The sequence below is a fragment of the Zosterops lateralis genome (genome assembly GCF_965231275.1).
Source record: "Zosterops lateralis genome assembly, chromosome: 14".
NCBI classification, from domain to species: domain Eukaryota; kingdom Metazoa; phylum Chordata; class Aves; order Passeriformes; family Zosteropidae; genus Zosterops; species Zosterops lateralis.
In genome coordinates, this window is record NC_139774.1 from 10,643,626 (window position 1) to 10,665,420 (window position 21,795).

The 21,795-nt window shown below is 44.0% G+C and overlaps 1 protein-coding gene across 1 annotated transcript in view; it reads right to left on the bottom strand.

The window, feature by feature from the left end:
* COL23A1 (collagen type XXIII alpha 1 chain) overlaps positions 1-21,795 on the bottom strand; it is a gene marked incomplete at its 5' end in the record, with an annotated part of 185,381 nt that overhangs the window by 24,718 nt on the left and 138,868 nt on the right. Inside the window, 2 exon segments of the mRNA XM_083871519.1 lie at positions 1,788-1,814; positions 17,561-17,604. Coding sequence (XP_083727645.1) covers positions 1,788-1,814; positions 17,561-17,604 — 71 coding nt within the window.

Here is a 21,795-nt window from a genome sequence, read left to right on the forward strand (position 1 = left end):
AAACCAAGTAAATCATGTTCATCAATTCACAAACCGGAGCCACATTCTCTATTATTCTAAGTAATACATGCTACTGTTTTAGGTTGTGCAGTGCTTGACATGAGCAGCACTTTACCAAAAAGCATCCCTGAGGTCCTGCCTGCTCCTGCCAGGACAGAGTACAGAGAAGGACCAGAGCAAGGCAAGGCAGTGTGAGAACAGCTCACCAACAAGTGACTCTAAATAGATGCAAAAGATATCTTGAGGTATTAAATCACTTCTAGAAAAAACACATGCTCAGTATATCATTACAACAATTATACATCTGTTTGAAATAAACAAGGAGGACGGGCTGCTTTCTTTGGCCTATTTGTTGAAGGCATCGTTCATCTTCCCTCTAAACAGCTGTCTGTAGGACAGGCAGAGACACTGCAGCCCCAGAGAGAACCCGAGAGCAACACTTTGATGTCTCTGCTCTGCATTTGCCTTCCAGCACAGAAAAGTACCAAACCTTGGTACCAATGCACAGTGTGTGCTGAAGTGGGACCCAGTGGGATGCAGTGGGGGAAGGTCAGCAGAGAGGCCGGCGGCAGCAGCATCTGCATTCCCATGCAGCCTCCCTCCTGCTGTTTTCCTCTGAGCAAGGCTGCTGGCCCCTTACTCTCATGGAAGAGATCATGAACAGTCTGTTTTGAGCTTGGCTGTGTGATAAGTTTGCTTTGTCACTGAGATTTCTTTCCCTTGCTTCTCACTTGGGGTCTCACTCCTGCCCGGCAGTGGCACTCCAGCCTGGGGCTGCAGGGCTGTGCTTTGGGCTCTGCGCTCCCAGCATGAGGTTTTGTTGATGAAAGCCAAGCCCTGAGCTCCAGGCTGGGAGCTGGCCCTTCCTTCTTTTCTTGTCTAATGCTTTATTTCTAGATTTTATTCACATTTGTTATCCTCAGGGTTAGGATAAAAACCAACCACAGCAATGTACGGCTGTAACAACACACTCCCTAACTGGATAGAAATAAGTGTCTGGAGTAGCTTTTCAATTGCAAAGACTGAATGACTTTTACCCTCTTTGCAATCCCACTTGGTTTAGGACCAGAATTTAAAAAGATTTCATATGGGGCCCTCTAGTGAAGGTGGTGGAAGAGAATGGGGTTTGGAGATAAAATATGGAGCTGTGACCTTCTGTAGGAACCATTCAGTGAAAGGAATCAGAGCTGGCTAGGGTTCAATTAGCATAAAATTAAAAAGTCTGTGTTTCTGTAAAATAAGTAAGAAAAGAATGAAGCACCTGAATATCCAAAGGGCTTCCAAGCAAAAATGAAGTCAAGAAAACAGCTCATAAATTAATCCAGTCTGTTCCAAAAAGTATTTCATGGAGACTGGGCACCCTCAAGCAGTTCCCAGCTCAGGTCCTTTGGAGGAAAATGGAGCCTGCTTTGGGATCAATTATTTTTATGGTATCACTCTGTAGTGCCAGAAGCACACAACCAAGATCACTGACTTTGCTCTTCGAATGTGCTACCAGAGTTTATCCCCCAAATCTGGCCTGATGCCCATCTGCAGTCTGTGCTCACTGAGCTGGCACAGGAGGGGAACAGGCAGCTGAGATGAGCTGACAGGTAAAGAAGAGTTCACTTTCAGCTCTGGCCCTGGCTCAGAATTCAAACTTGCACAGAATAATTTTCCCAAGTACAATTGTCCCTCCTAAACAGCTATATATGTAGCAATAAATGAGTAATAGTTGAGATACTGCCCGTTTATTGTGGAGCAGCATGAACAAAGAGATGTTATATTTGGCACTTGGTGCTACTTACTGGTTTGCCATCCAAGCCAAGAGGCCCCTGAAAAAGGAAGGGAAAGAGTATTATTTAAAAAAAAAAAAAAAACAAAAACAAAAAAACAAAAAAAACAAAAAAAAAAAAAAAAAACCAACAACAACTTTCAAACATAGCATTATCAGGCATGGTCTGAAAGAGACTCTACTTACAATACAGTACAATCTTTGGCTATGATTCTATGATTTACCTAATCCTCCATCCATGCAATCCAGCAGGAAGGTTTCACAGAGGTACAGTAAGAGGCATCAAACAATTTGCAGAGTGTGAAGGAGCGTGAAAGGAAGCGACAGAATTAGTGACAGGGATGAGGTGACACTGCACTGGCACTTTGCCTGGGACTCCCTGAGGTTTTGAAAGTCATGAACAGCAGCAGTAAAACATGCCTGAATTGGTTAAACTGAGCAGGTCCGTGAGTGATTCACATCAACCTTGGATCTGAACCATTTATTTTTGCTAAAGCACTCCGTTATCCCAGTTCTTCCTCAGGTCTCCTGTTTCTAGGGTTGCTGCATCAATATGGAAAATGGTGAATTCCCTAACATTTCTGGCATTTAATTAACCCTTAATTAACACCAAACCACTGAATGTGTTGAGCCAGAGGAAACATTGCTTTTAATAAGGGATGTGGGGAGGGAGGAAGCAGAGGTGCTCTAAAGCCAAAGCTGTCCCCATCATCAGCTGGAGCTGGCACTTTTGGGGACAAAGTGACACACCCAAGTTACTGTAAATCCACTGCCTGTGGCAAATGCAAGGGTTCCACTTGCAAAGCTGCACCTTGGGATCAGCTCCCGCTTCCTCCTACACATAAAGCAGTTGTGTCTGTTAATGCAAAGGCTTGCAGGTCACAACCAAACTAACCTGACACCTCCTCTATACTTTATCTCACCTCAATTCCTTAGATTCTAAAAGCTGAGAATGGCATCAGGTTCATAGACCTTCTTTCCCAAAACTACAGTTGTTTGAGGTGATTTCTCTGAAGCTCCTGATGCAACTTCCTGACTGCCAGAGGATCAGCTGTGGGATCTGCACAGAGAACTGGCAGCACATTCAACTTCTCAGAGGAGTAGAAGTCTCAGAATTATTATTTTTTAAAAATATAAAATACCAGTTCTTCAGCTTTTAGCTATTCTTGTATCAGTCCACAAAGAGACATCCAGAAGTAAAAACAATGGCCTATTCAGAAGATGTCTGAGGGAAAGCATTTAATGCTTGAGAGAAACAATATCCATCAGGGTTCCAAAGGGGCTCTTGGCCAGCCACAGCACTGAATGGACAAGACTAATACAGACTTTTAAATGTCTTGTTAGTCTGGGCTGGAGATTTAATTGACTCTACCTGCCCAGCCAAATGTCTGTGTGAGCAAGGCAGGGTTCCCAAGAGCAGCCAGGAGATTTCATGAGTAGAGCAGAGAGAACATCTGAAATCTGGCCTGCCTGACTTGACTGCCTACAAACCTCAGGAGTGCCCATATGTTGAGATTGTTATTGTCTTTTATTTGAATTCTCCTCCATGCCATTTTAACTAAAGATGAAGCAATCCCTAATTTATTTGATAAACAAGGAGTGGGGCAACAAGTAACCCTCTATTCCCCCACTTAAAACCAATCTCTATAGAAGTTTTCACTTCGAGGGGACAAAAATTACTTCTGCTTAAACAACCAGGAAATGTGTACGAGAAAGGAGATATTTTTCCTTGGACATCTCAAGCAATAGAGAGAATCCCAGTGGCTTTAGACACTGCTTTTTGCCCAGGGAGCAATTTCACTTGTGCCTTCACTCACTCTTGATCACAATCCTTTGCTCTAAGTCACACACACCGTGATCACAATTCAGATAATTCATTACTCACTACATCAAGAAGGGATGAACTTTCTGCCTAGAACAAACCCAGTGCTTTAAAACAAGGTAGAGGAAAAATTCAATCAATTTCCCCCGAAACAGTTCTGACCAAAACCATCATTGCACTGGCTAAGTGGGACAAAATCTGTCAATCACAGGTGTTTCAATGAAGACCACACTGTTGGGGTCCCAGATGACTCTAGAGGCCCCTCCCAGCTGGTAACCAACTCACATCTTATTTTCTGACCACACACCAGTGAGGACCAGCTGCGTTTGGTGCCTGGCCAAACCAGCTCTGTTGGACACCCCCATATGAAAAGAAAAATTGTTGCTGTCAGTCTTGCAAAGAAAAATACATCTGCAACATCTGTCTGGAGCCCTCAGGCTGCTGGAGCAGGAGGAGCTGGGTTAGTGGGGAGAGCTGGTGACACAGAACAGAGGTGAGTGATAATTGCAATTACACGCCTTGGTTTCACCCCTCACAAAGAGTAACACAGGCACAGGTGTTCCTGTAGGAATAATGATCCATGGAGATCCAATGGTACATCTCACTTTGCCATCACCTGGGTGAGGACACTATTTAAAAATGTAATCTATTTTATGGTATGCATTGATGATCTATTATTTACTAATATACAATTATACCTTGAAGCTGAGAATGTAGACTTGGGTCAGATAAGATATTGAAGTGTGAGCAGAGCTTGTTACTATATCATGTAGTCTTTATGCATGCCTTGGTTTTGCCACACAACATTTTGATTTCAGAGTAAGGGGCCGCATTCAGATGCATTTTAAAACAAATTCTGATGTATTTTTCATTTTGTTTCACATTAGAAGCTCAGAAGTCTTGAGATATAGCACCAAAATGCCACCTCTCATTGCAAAAATGAGATTCACCTCATTGCTGAGGTCAGCTGAAGGTTTGAGAACAGTTTTGAGCTCACCCAAAAGGGATGATGTGGAGCTTGTAAGCTCTGGTTCACATGCAAAAGCTTTTCCTGCAATAAATAACAAGCATTTCCCACGTCCATCCCCCACCTCTGGCTCAGAGCAAGCCGAGGTGCCAGCCTGGCTACCTGGCCCTCTGCCGTCCCCCCTCAGTGCCCCCACTGCTGCTGGCAGGGATGGACTTGCTCTTAAACCATTACAGGAATTTTAAGGGGGGAAAATATCTAGTGAAAACAAAGCCAGAGATTGTTAAGAGGACAATCCTTCTGAGTTGGGAAATCTTCTCTCATGGTTATTTTTAATGTTTCCTGCTCTGATAAAAATTAGCACAGGGGTCGGAAGGAACCCTGCAGTCAAATTTTGACAGATTCAAAGGCCTGCCTTTCCAACTCTGTCTCTGTGGTTTCAAAAAAGGGTAGAATCTTATATTTCAAGGAATGAACAAAAGAGCATGACAATATTTTAGTGCTCTTGCAAAGGGCCCTGGGTCTTCTGCAGCACAGGCAGGGAACAGGGACCATCCCTTCCTATAGGCCACGCTGTAAATCCTCACAGGAGGGACAGTGTCTGCTGGCCATGTGGTCCCTCAGCACATTTTTGTGTGAGAAGAAAGCTCTGGCAAAAGCTGTGGCCAAGCACGCCCTGCCAGGCCCATCACAAGGAAAGTGGAGGAAGGCAGCCAGGTCACTGTGGCTGCTCCCAGCTTCCCAGCTGAAGGGAAAGGGAGAAAAGGGACTGAGAAACAGAAAATGAACTGTGAGTCCTCTAAATAGCAGCTGAGAATCACTGGCACTAACTGTGAATAAACTGAGTCCAAGAAACTTGCCCTGGGATGTCACTTCATCCCCAGTTACTGCTGCTCCTCCTCCCTCCCTGAAGTCCTCAGTGCAGAAGGATCAGAAACCCTTACAAAATACCAAATTTCCACTCCATACAGTACCACCACTGCTGCACTAATCATTTGTCCCTTCAAATGCATTTAAATTATTGCATTTAAACACATGATTTATTATATTTTATTGGGTTTTTTTTTCTCATTATTATTTATAATGCTAAATAAATTAATTACTGCGTTTAAGAACTTGTGGAATATGAAATTGGTCATACAAAGAATTACCCCAAGCACACACCACTCACTGCTGTGAGCCTGGAGGAGTCCTGGGCAGGAGGTTCCTCCCTCACCTCTGGGTCCCTGATGTGAGACTCCAAAATCCTATCACTCTGCAGCATGACAAGACATTGGGAACATTCCTACCAGAAGCTGTCATGTTTAAGCATTAAGATAATTTTTATCACAATAGTTTAATGTTAAGCTTTATATATAGCATGGAGGGCCTCACTGCAATGGGATGGGGTTGCTGCACACGGGAACAGCACTGCACTTATAAATAAATATTATTTTTAAAGCAATGAACATGATTATCGACAAACCTTTGCTACCAAATTTCTTTTTCTTTGTTTGGAAAAAGCTGTTTCAGTATTGTCCAACACAAATTCCTCATTTGCTCCATGACTACATGCAAACTGGAAACCCACTTTTCCATTACTAGATGATAGTTTTTTGCATCTTTTAAAAAAACCCCAAAACCAAACAGCTTCTCCAATTTTCTTACAAGCACTAAACAGCAATCTTGATGAGACGTGATTATTTTTTAATCCTTGCAAGACTAATTGTTTCCATTTGGAAGCAATTTGCACAAGCAGGCTGCATCCTGCACGGCCTGGGAGCCAGGCTGTCCTTGTTCAGCTAGAAAACCCCGTTTCTTTTCATGAGGAAGAGCATTTAGGGGTTGCCCAAAGATTAATCTCCCTGCATGTAACATCCCAAAAGAGAGATCCCAAAAGATGGGGCTGCTCTGGGCAGCGGGATGAGCTGAGTCCTTATCCCCAGTTGCTGCAGCAACTGTCACCCCTCTTATATCTCCCACATTTCTCTCCAAAAAGGCCACCTGAGCACAGCCCAGCACTGCCCACAGGATCTGGCAGGGCTCAGCATCACCAAACCCTCAAAGGCTCTGAAATCCTTCTGTCCCACAGCCCAGGCAATAAATCCCCCCACAGAGGTGTCAGGTAAACGACGCAGAGTGGCCTGATAAGAGCCAAGCGTGTGTTAACAAGGCAACAAAAAAAACCCCAAAAAAACACCCAAGGATCTGTGCTCTGTTCCAAAAAATCTGTCCACTGACTGCTGGGAGGCCTCTGCCCATTCTTTGATGGAAATGGAGCAGAAAGGAGCAGTAATTTGCTAAGAACTTCACCCATAATGCAAACCAGACGGCTCTGCAAGGGAGCAGCCACCTCGGAGGCCGGGCCGGGCCCGCGGGGCATCCGGCGGCCCAGCAGAGCCCACCTCCTTCCACAGGGCACCCAGCACTCCTCACAGCCTTGGGAAAGAAACAAACAAACTGACTAAACCAGAAAAAACAAACCCCAGCTCTATCCTCGGAAAGCTTTTGGGGCAGCACTGGGCTCTGCCCGCTGTTCAGCTCAGCAGAGCGCTTCAATTCCCAGCTGTCTTCCAGACATGTCAAACACATTCTGCAGGGTTTCAAATGAGATAAGGGACCTTTTTCCCTGCAGGAGCTGCCTCCTCTTTAACCACAAGATGTGCCGCCTTCTATCTGTGCACAGAGCTTCCTCTTTGTTTTGTTTGTCTTCTCCAAGATGCTCAAGAAAAACGTCTGGGCTCAAATCTAACAGTGACTGGTCCAAAGGGGTGGAAAATAAAGACGGCTGGAGCTGCACAGGGCACTGCTGGGGGTTTTGAGGAAGGTCACTGGGAGATACCAAAATAGAGCCAGTTTGTTCACTTCTCCCAGCACAGACTGCCATGGTTCCTGGGCAAACATGCCAGATCACCATTTCAGAGGCAAGAACTCACTCATCTGTGCATCACATTGCACCAGTTTTCTTCCAAAACAGCAAAGTACTCTTGTGGAAGAAAGAGTCCCCAAACTTCCCCCAAATTTCTGAGGCTTAAATAAGTTCCATGTGTTCTGTGCAACTGCTTTCTTCAAGCATTTGATGTCCAGTTGGGCTTCAGATATATTTTTTTAATATCCACTAATGAGAGAGGTGATGGCCTCTGAGTTAGGAATGCAATTTTTAAGTAGGTAAGTAGTTTTGGAAGAATGTTAGCATTACAAACAAACAATTCAGCAGCTTACTGCCTTTATAATCTTTCCACACCAGCATCATTGACAGCTTCTGTTTGGATTGCCTCTCTTTGGAGGTTAATGAGAAAACTCCTTGGTTTTCTCAGTTTTGCTGTGCCTACACACCAAGCCTCTGTACCACAGGGCTGGACCCAAATGTGCTGCAAACAGGGATGCAGATCCACCAGCTGAACTCAACACTCAAAGCAGGAAACCAAAGAAAAAGCTGCATGAGAAGCCAGAAACCAAACCTCTGCCCTGCCAGTGCAATTTGGGCTGCACAGTTCTCCTTGCCATTGCTGTCAGCAGCTCCACCAGGCCCTCTCCCCTCCCTATCCAAAACCACTGGAATCACTGAGGATAAACAAATGCATCTGCAATTCCTCTACTGGGTGGGATATAAGACAACTTTTTATTATCCCTGCGGAAGAATTACCTCTAAATCAAAAGGAAAATAAGCTGTTGCCATGAAGAACTGGTCTTCACAAAATCATTGTTGCTTCCACATCAGAGAGCCAGCAAATGGATGTAGCAGGAAAACACGCTGGATCTGCTTTCCCTGTTTAAAGAGGGTTTTCCCTCTAGGCAAATAATTATGTGAATTGGCCACAAAACTGATATTAAAATAAAATGAAAAAGACTGGAACTACAAAGTTTGCCTTGTAAAATGAATGTTTGTTACTTCTGTCTTTTGGGTTCTTACTGGGAGAGGTATGTGTGCAAAAGACTTCACTCACAGGAGATACTCCTTGAAGTCTGAATATTTATGAGTAAAACATGAGAACAAACACAGGACTGGAACCTAAATTACAGTTATGACCTTAATTAGCCTAGCTAAGACAACTAAATACCTCACCAACAGAAGCATTCATCATACCACACAGTGTTTAAAAGTATCCAAGTTTAGCAATGCACAACCAGCCAAAACTACCATGCAATGTGTTTTGGACACCACAGGCAACTGTGTCCATGCACAAGCTACCACTGAAGGTCTAGAAAGCAACAGCCTACTGCAAAAACATCAGGAAAATTTGGGATCCACACAGCCCATGAGGTCCAGCCACATAGCATGGCCTCCCATACCTCACATAGGATCTCTGGCAGCCCTCCTGAAGAGTTAAAATGCTGCCTGCTGCTCTGGTTTGCACACCAGAGCTACACAGGGCTCCTCCAGCCACTCTCCCAGGCTGCACCTTGAGCACACCCAACCAGCACTTTGAGATAATTGCATAGGTGGAGGCAACTCATCAAGACATCAGGCAATTCAATTTTAAGTTACTCCTCTTGTAAAAATAGTTTGTTATTAATACCACATGTGGTTTGTTTTCTGGTGTTGCCATTTCCAGAATGCCTGGTTAAGTGCATGCCTTGGAGCTTTCTGGTAAAAAAGGAACCACAATGGCACAGAGGAGCTGCCACCAGGAAGAGGCTAAGGCATATGTTCCTCATTTCCCACACACCATCCTGTCTGCATTCATATTATATTTATGGATCACACACAAAAACTTGCACAGACTTTCCCTAAGTTGACTACTAACTGAAAATCTTAATTGCTGAGGGGAGAAAACCCCAGACTCCACTGTTTATGGTCTAGAGCTGTAACCAAAGTCACTGTTCTAGTGCTTCACTGTGCTGGTTTTTATGTCAGGGAACCATCTTCCCTTCTACACGTGCTTCTTCAACCCCTCTCACAGACATCAGCCTAGAAAAACACATTTGGCTTCACTTTATGTCTTGAAAATTAATCAAAACCAGAGTTTTACCATCCTTACCAGTTGATTTCTGGCTTATATATTACAGCTGACTTCAGTGGATAGATCTGGATTTACAACACTGCAGCCAAAGGAAGATATTAGCTCACTGTCCAAGGCACCCAAAACTAAAGTTTCTGAAGATGCTGACCTGCTTAGCACCAATAGCTCCTTAGTGTGAGTTGGACAATAAATATGTGAGAATGGCCTGTACAGAAGTGTTTCAATTCTGACAGAGCAATTATTGCCCAAAATTAAAAGCCAGCATTGAGCAATGTCTGTGTTGTGATTATTTTTTACCATAAGTCCATTAATTGATTATACTGGTGCACTTACCTGTCATTAGAAAAGGACACTACTAGTCACAGAGTCATGGAATGGTTTGGGTGGGAAGGAACCTTAAAGCCTGTCTAGGCCCAGCTCCTCTGCCATGGGCTGGGATTCCTTCCACTATCCCAGGCTGCTCCAAGCTTGAACACCTCCAGGGATGGGGCAACCACAGCTTCTCTGGGCAACCTGTGCCAGGGCCTCCCCACCCTCACAAGAGAGAATTTCTTCCCAATATCCCATCTAACCCCTCCCTTTGTCAGTGTGAAGCCATTCTCCTTGTCGTGTCACTCCAGATTCTTGTAAATAGTCCCTCTCCAGCTCTCTTATAGCTCCTTCAGGTACTACATGGCTGCAATGGATGCCCCAAAGCCACCTCTTTTCCAGGCTGAAAAGTCCTAATTCTTTCAGCCTTTCCTCATAGCAGAGGTTCTCCATTCCTCTGTTTATCCTGGTGGCCTCCTCTGATTCCAACAGACCAATATCCTTCCCATGCTGGGGACCACAGAGCTGGATCCTCAATGCTGAATTATTTTCAGTAACAAGCTGCATTACTTCTAAGCAGGCAGAGCATGAGGCCTTTTCTCCCTGCCTTCCCAAAAGGTTCCCACTGCTGCAAGAGATGGGCAGGATGATGCCTGCAGTCTTCCAGGCAATGCACAAGTGATTAACAAAATTCAGAAGGCAAACATTATACACCGGAGGGACAAAACTAGTAACACACTGCTCAACTAAAAATAAATCCTAATACTGTAAGGGAAATGCATAAAATAGGAGATAACTCTGTTTCATATCATACTTTTCTTCTGCAAAGCCTCTTCCTTGCTCTGCTTTCCATTAATGAAGACATGCACATGAAGTAATTCCCCTCATTAATCAACTTCATTCTTTTGGTTTCTTCCCACTTGAAGTGACAGCCCTGCATTTGGGATGTCACATAGTTGTGTAGCTGAGACTGATTTTAGGGATGAGTAGTAGAGGCAGATGAAATTCTCAAGAAGCAGAGACTTTGGCTTCAAAAGGCCTCTCCAGTAAATGGAGAAGAGAAGGGAATGGGTTCTGGTGAACCACAAAAGCAACATCTCACTGGGAAAGAGGAGAAGTATCATGTAGGAGAACAACTGTAGTTTGAAGGCAAGTGTAGAACTATCTCTGCAAGAGGAAGAGAAGGAAATGAGGGCAAGACTGCTAAGAGCACTGCACAGCTATTGTTTAGAATCACAGAATCATTCAGATTGGAAATAACCTCTAAGATCATTAAGATCATCAAGTCCAATCATTAACCCAGCACTGCCAAGCACACCACTAAATCAAGAGCCACATCTTTTAAATCCCTCTGGGGACAGTAACTCTACAACTTCCCTGGGCAGTCCAGACCAATGCTTCACAACCCTCTTAGTGAAGAAATGTTTCCTAACATCCAAATAAACAGCTGTGTAATGCAGAGATCTTCCTGCTCTGAAAGGTCAGCTCAAAGCCTACTCACAGTTCAGTTCTCCCATCTGCTCCTTATTTTCTCCTTTTCCTCCTGCCCAGATGCAGCTGCCTGCTCTGCTCACTAAAGCAGCCACAGCCTCAGTGCACCAGCCCTCTGCACAGCCAACCCCTCCCTTCCCTCCCAGCTTCACCAGGACAAATGACCCCAACATGCTGACAGCACATCAAGTGGAGGGGAACCACTCCACAGCATGGATGCTCCCTGCCTCAGGAAGCACAGCCTGGGACACATCCCAAGGGATCCTGGTCCCAGGGCCTGGTCCTGCCCAACAAGAAACACATTTCCATCATTGTGGTGGCTGCACATCTGGTTTTCCTCTGCTGCCGTCATGAAAACCTGAGCTCAAGGCAGCTGTGTGGCATCGTGGCTCCTGCCTCACCACGGGCATCAGAAGGGCTTTTTCCCTTAACCCGCCCCCAGTATATAAAGTTAAACCATTCTCTACAAAGTCTTTGTCCTTCTGTCAAATCTGGCTGAAATGGGCCCAATTCAAATGTTTCTGGGGAAAGAGAAGACAGATCCATACATCCCTTACACTGAAATTCAGGCTAAGGTATGTGCTCTGATCCATGACCATATCAGGGATGTCAATACCAAATCAAATGAACAGAAGAGCAATAAATCCCAACATCCTTCATAGCTGTTATGACAACATTAGTAGGATAGGCTATAGGATTAAAAATGGAAACGAAATCCTCTGTGGGATTTCAAAACCAACAATAAACCTACAGAACTTCATAAAGAAAAAGACTGTTTCTGCTGTAAAGTTTTATTGTAAGGCCCAAACCTCTCCTCTTAAGATGTTAAGTATAAAAATACTGAAATCATCTTATAGAAGCTGTTTTCTCTCTCAGCTCCGTTTCCAGAGCTCTGGATCACTTCATTCCTTTAAAGCTTCCTTTGCTTGTAGCTCAGATATAAACTAGCAGCTCAAAGCACTGCTGGCTGAGGGATGCAAGTGTCACCACACACCACTAAATATCCATCTTCTACCTCTGCATTTTCACCACATCCACCCCCTGAAACAGCTCTGAGTTTATTTGATCACCCTAAAGGGAACTAAATAAGTAAATTCATTTGAATATGCAACTGGATTTAATAAAACCTCTCCATATGCTTCTGCTGAATAATAATCCTAAGCCTGCTTTATATTTAGTTTTCTCCTTCTACGTCTTGCTCTGGAAATACAACTATCCTCACCTCCTTATTAGATACAGTTAATTAGTGCAGCCACAGTCATGTGGGTATAGTAATTCAGTGTTTGCTGGTTTCAAAGTCAGGATAAGACCAGCCCCACAGCTCACCTGGACTGCAGGTCCTGGGGGTAAGAGAGAGGAGGAAAAACCTTGTGGTGATGTTAATGCCATTTTCCCAGTGCAGATGTAGCAGCAGAGTTGAGGTCATTCCCAGTCCCCAACACCATCCAGGAGTGCTGGAGCATCACCAAAATCCCTTTCTAGGAGCTGGGACAGGCAAGGTGCCAGGCTGTTATGGGGACACTGGTGATGCTCTCTCCTAGGGAGCAGTCCCTGTTTCCTCTCAGAGTTTCTGGTTTTCAGAGCTCTGCAGCTAAACCACATAACTGAGAGAGGAGAAGGGACAAACCTGCCAAGGGCACTGCTAATCCAGCAGCATTTGCCACACCCCACAAGGGCAAAAAGCCACGCTAAAAATGACAATAAACAGCCCATTAGAGTGAAATTTCACATCTTAACTTCTAGTAAATTAAACTCTTAATTTCCAACAGACCCCTGAGACGTCTGCACAACCTTCTGGCTCCTGCTTGTCCGGGGCTGCTGCGGGCAGGTGCCACCTGAGGGAGACAAACCCCTTCCCTGGACACAGAGCCCTGCTCGCCCACAGCCTCCCCTCACAACAAACTTCATCTATCCAAATCATTTGGTGGAGTCCCAAGTACTTTCAGGGATGCAAGGGCAACACAGGCTGGTTCTGCAAAATTAACCCCATCTCCCACCTCGCCATTTCTGGGAAACGCTGCTGTCCTCCTCAGGGAGGATCACAGGGTGCCAGGGGAACTGAAAACTGCAAATAGCTCTGGAATTCCCTTCCAGTCCTCCTCTCTTGAGCTCCCTGACACACATAAAACTCAATGGATGTTTCTATGGTTTCTGGGCACTCAAGGAACACCAGGCCAGGGAATGTGGTGGCAGAGACAAGCGGCGAGTTTTTCTAACACACTTGTTAATGAAAAAAAAAAAATTAAAAGAAAAAAATAAAAGAAGAAGAAAAAAAAATTAAAAAAAAGGAAAAAAGGGCATCAACCATAAGAAGGAGAAGGCTAAGAAAAGCCAATATACGCCTTCCAGAGCAACAGGCAGTGCAGAACTCACTACATCAATTCAAAAAGCAGGAGCAGAGATGGAAACTCTCTCCATGCTGTGTACATGGAGAATTAGCGCAGTGTTTTTTACCAACCCCTTACACCAAGTGTGTGCTTGGGAATGGCTCTCTGATGAGCTGCTGAGCCCCTTGGAGCTGGAGCACTGGCCTTGGCCATCCAAGGGCATTGATGAGGATGAGGGAAGCCAGCCAGGAGGCTGAGGTTTGGGATCTGGCCAGAACAAGGACTTCATCCTCCTGCACATCCAGCAGGACAGCTCTGCACCCACAGAAAAAAATTTGGAGATGGGCAAATAATGATCCATCTCAACACCCAAGGCTCTTTCACCAATATCCCCTCTTACAGTTCTAAATGGGACAAACCCCAAAGCCTTCACTCACTTTGCAGTCCAGTGAACTCTTCAGCAAGAGCATGAATACAACCATGAAAGGGCTCAAGTATTTCATCCCTATAAACATTCAGGGAGATTATTGCTCAGGCTTTTAAGTTTTAGGGCTGAATCCCTCAAAAGCTATTGCTAAGAAAGAAAGAGAGGAGGGAAAAAATGAAAAAAAGAAGAAGCTTAAAATAGGCAAGGAAAATGAAGTGTCACGGAAAAAGCTGGAGAGGACCACAGAGCGCAGATTAGAAGAGAATAAAAATCAAAAGGAGTAGTGGAGTTACCGGGTAGCCATCGCGTCCTGACTGCCCCTGTGGGGGGGAACAAGGGAGATGAGTCAGTCAATGCACCTGTAGCAGCTTGACATCACATAGCAGCAGGCAGGACACGGGGCCATCGGCTCTCCAGACAGCCCTGGCACTAAACTCTGGATAAACCTCTTGGGGCAACTTTCCTATCAGACAGGTCACCTCTACAGTGTATTTTCCCTGGATTTTGATCTCCTGCTCCCCTTTGGCTACTTACCATGGGTTTTCCCAACTTGTACCCATCCCTGCTGGCTGTGCCCAGCCCCTGCTGCCTCTGAAGCCATCGACATGCATGGCACACACTGGGTCCTGGCCATAAACCTGCCCTGGGACAGGGATACCAAAAGAAAACACCTCAGTGTTGGGGAGAGGTCATGGAGGCTGCAGCTGCTGAGCCAGCAGCCAGGACAGCAATCACTGAACTTCAAACTCCTGTTCCAGCACTTTATTCAGTGAAGGTTTACCCCTCTAAAATCCATTAACTCCCTTGCAGGATGCAGCTCTCCCAGCTCACATCCAAGTTTTGTTTTACTTTGCAATGAAGCAGAAAGCACATCTGATGCTGCGGAGAACGACCTTACTGAAGTTCCTAGTAGCAGCTGCAGGATCAGCAGGATAAAACACAGCCCATTCAGGATGTTTCACCTTTCCTGCTCTCCTCGGGGGTTCCCAGGGGCGTTTACAGCCCGAGGGGCTGTTAACCATGCAGAGAGCTCCAGCAGAGCCTGCTGCAAGCCAGCCCAGCGGCAGATTCCCGGGAGGGAGCTGGTGAGTATGAGCTGGTACACAAACAGTGAGGTGAATGTCTGGTGCAGTGTCATCTGCTGCCATAAACACAGGTTGTGTCAGCGTGCTGGGGGTACAGAGTCAGAGTGAGGCTTTTCTCATGGCATGGAACAGCTCTGACACCAGTGACAGCCCCTTCACACCAGTGACAGGGGTTCTCCCTTCTCCCCTGCAGCTTTAATGCCTCCTGCAGTCCTCCTGATTCATCCAGAAACAACACTGACTTCAACAAGCGCCTATTTAACCAATCACAGTCTCGGGATAAAGTGTACAGGGAGGTTTTTATGGAGATGTATGGCAGTGGAGCACACACAGATTAAAAGGAAACACTTGGAACGCCCTGCCCTTGCTTGCTGGTGAGTTCCCCAGCGAGCACACTAACACATAATGTGTTTGCTAATAACTGTGACTGTAAATGTTTAATTACAGTCTGTGGTAAGTCTATATATTTCAATTGTAGAAATTTTCTACCCAGCATGTGATTTTAATACTCTCCAAAACAGAGGTTTTATAGCATATCTGAGCAGAATACCCCTACTCACAGACAGGACAATCAATCATCCATCAGCCATGAATCCTGTACCACAAATTCTAATAATTTTATATGCATAACTAACTTATGACAGCCAAAAGAATAAAATACCAGAACAACTGCTACTAGGGAACAACAGAATTGGGGATACAGTTAGAGCAGTGTAATGCTGTACATCTAAGAAGTAATCAATTCCTTCTGGCCTAAATCAAGAAACAGAAGAAACCAATAAATGCAGTACTGTTGAAATAAAATAATATTGTGGTTCTGTGGGTTCTAGGACTTATTTTATATTATGCTTAAAGAAGTCTCTGGCAAAGGCTACTTATGCTAAAAAGCAAGATTAAAAAAAACCAAAACCAACCAACCAACAAACCCCACCCAACCCAAAAATCAACCAAACCACGAGTTGTCTTTCAAAGAAGGGCAAGGGGAGAGGAAAGGAAAAAAAGGTCTTGTTTGTGTTAAATCTCCCCTGTGCTCCGTTTGCAATTCAATAGTGCCGTGGGAACCAGGAAATGAAACCAACTAGAGACAAAGAAAAATTAATAGTGCACCATATGTTGCCTGTGTTGGATCGCCATAATAAACGTGACCAGACAGCACACGTGAGGCAGCAACACCCGCCTGCGTGTGGGCTGACAGGAGCTCTGAGCACCACCAAACTGCTGCACAGACTCATCCCAAACCGGCCAAAGCGCTTCAGTCAAGGGGGAATGTCCCTCAAAGGTAAATATGTGGAGTTTTAAATAGGCAGTATCCCAGTATCCTTTTTACTTGTAATCCCAAATAATTGTTTTGCTCAACTCCCTCTTAAGTATTCACATTAAAAAATGAACATGAAATAGAAGTAAAAATTCAAAGGGTTGAAAACCCTTAACTAGACCCACAGGCAGTGCAGTCAGTCTCAGGAGAACCAAAGTCATGGTGCTGGGACAGCCCCACTCCTTGTCAACAAAACAGTACTGGAAATTTATTAGCCCAGGAATAGTTGCCAAATTTATTTTCCCTAAAATAAGCCCATTTCAACCCAGTGAGGCTCTATAGGAAGAGAATAACATGAAGAAATGCCTCTGTTAGTGCAACGACAGATAAGGAAACGAGGCTGCAAACAGCCTGCACCTCTCCTCCTCCTCCTCTGGAGGAAGAAAGCTGGAAATCCAGAAGCACCTAAACCCTACAATTTATTTTTTAAACAAACCCTCAGCAACTTGGAGGGCATGAAGAAAACATAAATTCTCACTCCAAAACCAGCAGGAGAACAACAGATTTGGATGTGGTGGCACAGCCAAAGGCATGTCTGAACATTTGAAAGGAGGAGTTGACACATTTTCAACTATTACCCCTTCAAACAACTATTTCCCCATAAATTTTCTGGTTGCATTGGTAGGAATGCTCATTATTCTACCCAAGACTTCAAAGAAAGAAGCAAGCAAGCTATGGTTTTCCCTCTAGCCCCCCTTGTGAGGCAACCAAACCCGTATTAAATGCTGGAAACACAACAGATAAGAAAAGCAAGACAGAACTTTAGAACCAATAAACCCAGTAACATGTTAAATATTAGTATAGCACCCTTTCTGTTAAATAGAGGCAGACTAAAAAACTCTTTAAAGTGAAAACTCCTTTTTACTGAGTATTTTTTGAGTTTAAAATTACTGGAAGTCCCTTGGGGCAGCAAGTTAAACATTTTAAAATTCCCCCCACAATTTGTCTACAATCATGAAAAAAAAAAAAAAAAAAAAAAAAAAAAAAAAAAAAAAAAAAGCAGCAGCATCTGGTACCGATTTTGTTTCCAGACACACCTCTACCAAAAAATGCTGTGCTTTTGCAAGGACACTGAAAGGCAGGGGAAAGGGAAGCCTTAACTTTGTTGATCCAAGAGTAAAATCCACGATACTTACTGCAGGTCCTGAAAAACAAAAAGAAAAACAAAGAAAAAGAATAGTCAATTACAAAGAAATAGTATAATCTGATAAAGCAACACAAAGCAGGAACAAACACCAGAATGATCTGGGACTTTTCAGTCCAATTCTCATGTGATGACTTTCCAGATCCACTCAGTACCATCCATGTCCTCTTGTTACAGAACCATCTCAGCCACGGTGTGGGCACAGCAGTACTGACAGGGTGTAAAGCCACTCTTTTCCCATCTCTTTCACAGCACAACTCTGTTTCCTCTCCCCTCACAAGACCCTGGGCACGTCACAGGGCAGCGCCCATGTGCATGGCATCAGGCACCACCTGTGGCCAGCTAAAAGGAGACAGACATGGCCAGAAATATGTGCAAATTTTTATTAATAAAATCTGTATTTTCACCATAGACCTTATTTATCCTTTGGGTAAGGCAGGAGGAGTGAGATATAAGCCCACAAAAGCCAGAGGAGCAGTGCAATAGGACCTGACAAGGACAGTGCTGCTGCTTGCACAGACCCCAAATGTTGCTGTGGGATGGTGCCCATCTCTCCCTGACCTCCAAACATGCCCCACAGCCCTGTATCACCCCCATGTGGCCCCTGCTGGGGTTCAGTGGATGGCTGCACAGTGCCTTAGCTCCAGGGAAATTCCCACCACACCCACGTTACTCTTCAGGGGCCAGCAGCACAGTCTGGGGCTGGCTTTAACAGAGATAGAAAAAGGAACTTTCCTCAGAATCCCCCAGCAGTTCAGGGTGGTCACCACCAGCCATACCAATTTCTGCAGTTTTCCCACTGCTTGTCCAAACTGGTGCTGCACTGAGCTGAACACTGAGCCCTAATCCAAAGCAATTCACGTTGCACTCCTGTTCACAAGGCAGCCTATAGCTCTGTTTGGGATTTATTCATGCTCTGATTCTTGCCTGATCAAAACCAGAAACTAGACACAATTAGAAAAGAAAAAAAAGAAAATAAAATGTGGGAAAGCTTAAAATGGAGGCAAAAAAAAAAGGCAGCTTTGTTCATCTTATGTTATTCAACAATATTATTCAAAAAGCATATTTCAAGTCAATGCCTTTTCAAGGATTTAAAAATTCATTTTAAAATTAAAAACGTTGCTAACTTGAATTAACAAAAAAACCAAACAAGCCTAAGAATGAGGGGTGGCAGCAAGCAATGACTGGCAGTGCAGTAAGAGGCATCCCACTGAACTGTGTCTGTCACCTGAAGGGGATCAGTGCTGCACAGTCACAGACAACACCTGGGGCAGGGACAACCTCCACGTCTCACTCCAGGCCAGGAGCACAGGGGCTTAACTTGCTCTCCTTGGTTTAATTTCTTCTGAATACAGAAGCCAATGGCTCTATGCCAATTTATTAACTGAGAATCATAAACCTGATTTATTAACTCACTTACACCAGGCTACCCACAAAAGCCCTTTTGTGGAAAAGTCAAGACTAAGTCCCAAAGAAGTGGGCAGGAAATTATTTTAATATGGGATTTCAATCATTTACCAATTATAATCTCTTTGGAATTTGTTGCCTACTTTCCTTTTCTCAGCTACTGTTTTTTTCTCTCCAATACATGCAGGCAAGTGCTCTTTTAAAGGGCTTCCTCTTCCCAAATCCAGGAATCCCAGTCAAATGGGGGGGGTCTGTATATGCACCTTTGGATGTTTTCCAGTCCCATCAGTGGAGTTTATACCAATCTTTCACTGTGTTGTTGGCCAATTGAGGATAAATAAATCTTCATTAAGACATAAAGTTAAACCTATTGAATTGATCTTTTCTCCTCCTAAGAACAACATCACTTTCTGTTTTGCTGAACATGTTTTTCAACAGCCCAGCCACAAGACACTTGTTTCCTATGGAAGAAAGTCAAATATTTTGCAATTCAACAATAAATAAAGAAGCTGATCCTGTACCCAGGGGCTGCCCCTCATCCAGCCATCTCATCATTGTGGGCACATTGCACAAGATTTATGCTCTTTTCAAAGAAATTTGCCAGAATTTACCGCTAATAATTTTGACTGGCAAGAATCAGTTTGAGAGGCTGAAAGGAAGAATGAAACAACTTGGAAATTCTTCTTACAACAAAGAAAAGTTGGAAACAGCCTTTGTGTATTGAAAACTACGTGACAAATTAACTTAGGGGCTGATTTCAGAGGGAAGAGGAGAAAGACAAAAATAACCTACAAGTGCACAGATTTTGGTCTATGATTGATTTACCTGAAGAGGGAGGATGCTGATATAACCAGGAGAGAACATCTTGTACTTAAAGCATGCAAGGGCATGGAGATATTTGGAAACACAAAAAGATTCCTTAAGAACATGCACAGCTGTGCTAGCAGGCGGTGAAAATCAAAACTCATTAAAAATTAATGACCCAGATTTCCTGATTGACCAACATGAATGTTATTCTGTATATCCAAAGCCCGAGCAGGTCACAGTGGCATCATCCCCAGCAGTACACAAACATATGGGAAATGACAGGTCACAGTCATTTATTTCCAAGTATTTTTTCAGCTTGGAAATTTTGGGATAAGATGATATTTCTGTTAAATCTGCAAATCGTTTATCATTCAAGCTCTCCTGCAATGAGAGGAGAGAGCCAGGCAGGGGAAACAAAACCAGCCAGACATTTCCTACAGCTCAGGAAGAGTCAGAGGGGACTTTGCTGCAACTCTAAAGGACAAATACCCACCCTCAAGGTAGCAAACATGCATCTATGGCCACCTGAAGATGTAAAAATACTATAATTTAAAAAAAATATACTAATACATGGCTATGTGTATTTAAACACACACACATTATGCATATACATACACATACAGCTATTAATTCAGGATGCTGTAAGGGGAGTAACTGAGCCATTGATAACAATAGAGGACAACTGCTACAGCCATAAGAAGTCACAGAATCTGGAAAAACTTTCTGTCACTGTGTGTTGACTCCTATCTATGCCTCAGTGCTGGGGCACACAGGGAACATACTCTCCTAGCAGAATCTCATTACTGAGAGCCCATGTGGGGCAGATCGGATTTTTCCTGAATTTCAGCAGAAAAAGAAGTCCTTGGGTATGAGGCTGTCACAGGCAGTTCATAGTGAGAAATAGGAGGAGCAACAGAAATCCCCAAATAAATACAATTTTGTGTGATTTACCCACATCTAGTGACATGTACTTACTGAATAATAACAGTTGCATATTTACACTTGTCCATTCAATCACATGGCTAATGGGTACAAAAGTGTAAATCTTGATACGTAAAATATGGGATTTTAAGTACATATAGGGCTGGGAGAGAAATAAGCCTTCCCTGCATAGTAACCGCATTGGGTTTTTCCTTTTATAAAAGCTTTAGATTCTTTCTTGTTCCAAATCAGAGTATTTGCACAAACAGAAGAGCTGTAAGAAAAAAGCCCACCCAAACAAACAACCCCCTCCTTTGAATTAAATCTTTGTTGGAAGTTCAAATTAAGGCAACACCTGCAGCATAATGTAAAGAGAAATAAAAATCATGGGCAATGGGCAGAAGACTTCTATCCCATAGCAATAATTTCAACACATTTCCCCAAAAACTGCTTTTGAAATGAAAACATTTTGCAAACAAAGCTTTTTCTGCCAAACCCAGTAATTATGCCAAGTCAGGATTTTCCAATGCAATAACACTTCTTCAAAAAAATGCCCTCTCAGGCCCACCTGTAAAGGCAATTTTGTGCCTAAACCAGCCAACACTTATCCCCCTGGGCTGTGGCTGTGCACAGCTAAGGCACAAAGGTGTCACACAACACCCCATCAGTCATCAGCTTTGGGTGTTGGTGTCCTGATGCAGCTCTTGCTTCATGTGAAGAGAGCAGAGCCTTTCTCAGAGACTTGCCAAGCTGAACATTTCATGTGGATTATCTGCTGGTTTATCTTGAGAGATTCTGAGCTTCAGATCAGTTTTTGGATCAATCATCAAGCCAGGGGAAGAAAGCAGAATGATATTCCAAGAGACAGAAACATCATCTCCCACCAGCTAGTTGTGCAAAGCCTTTGAACCAATACTTAAACTAAGCTCCCAAATCCTGGATCCTATTCATCCATCCTTCAGGAACACCCCTGTGTGGCTCAATCTTTAAAAGAAATAAACACAAAGCCCCGTGAGGGCTGTGCATCCATACCCCATCCCACTCACACAGCACCAG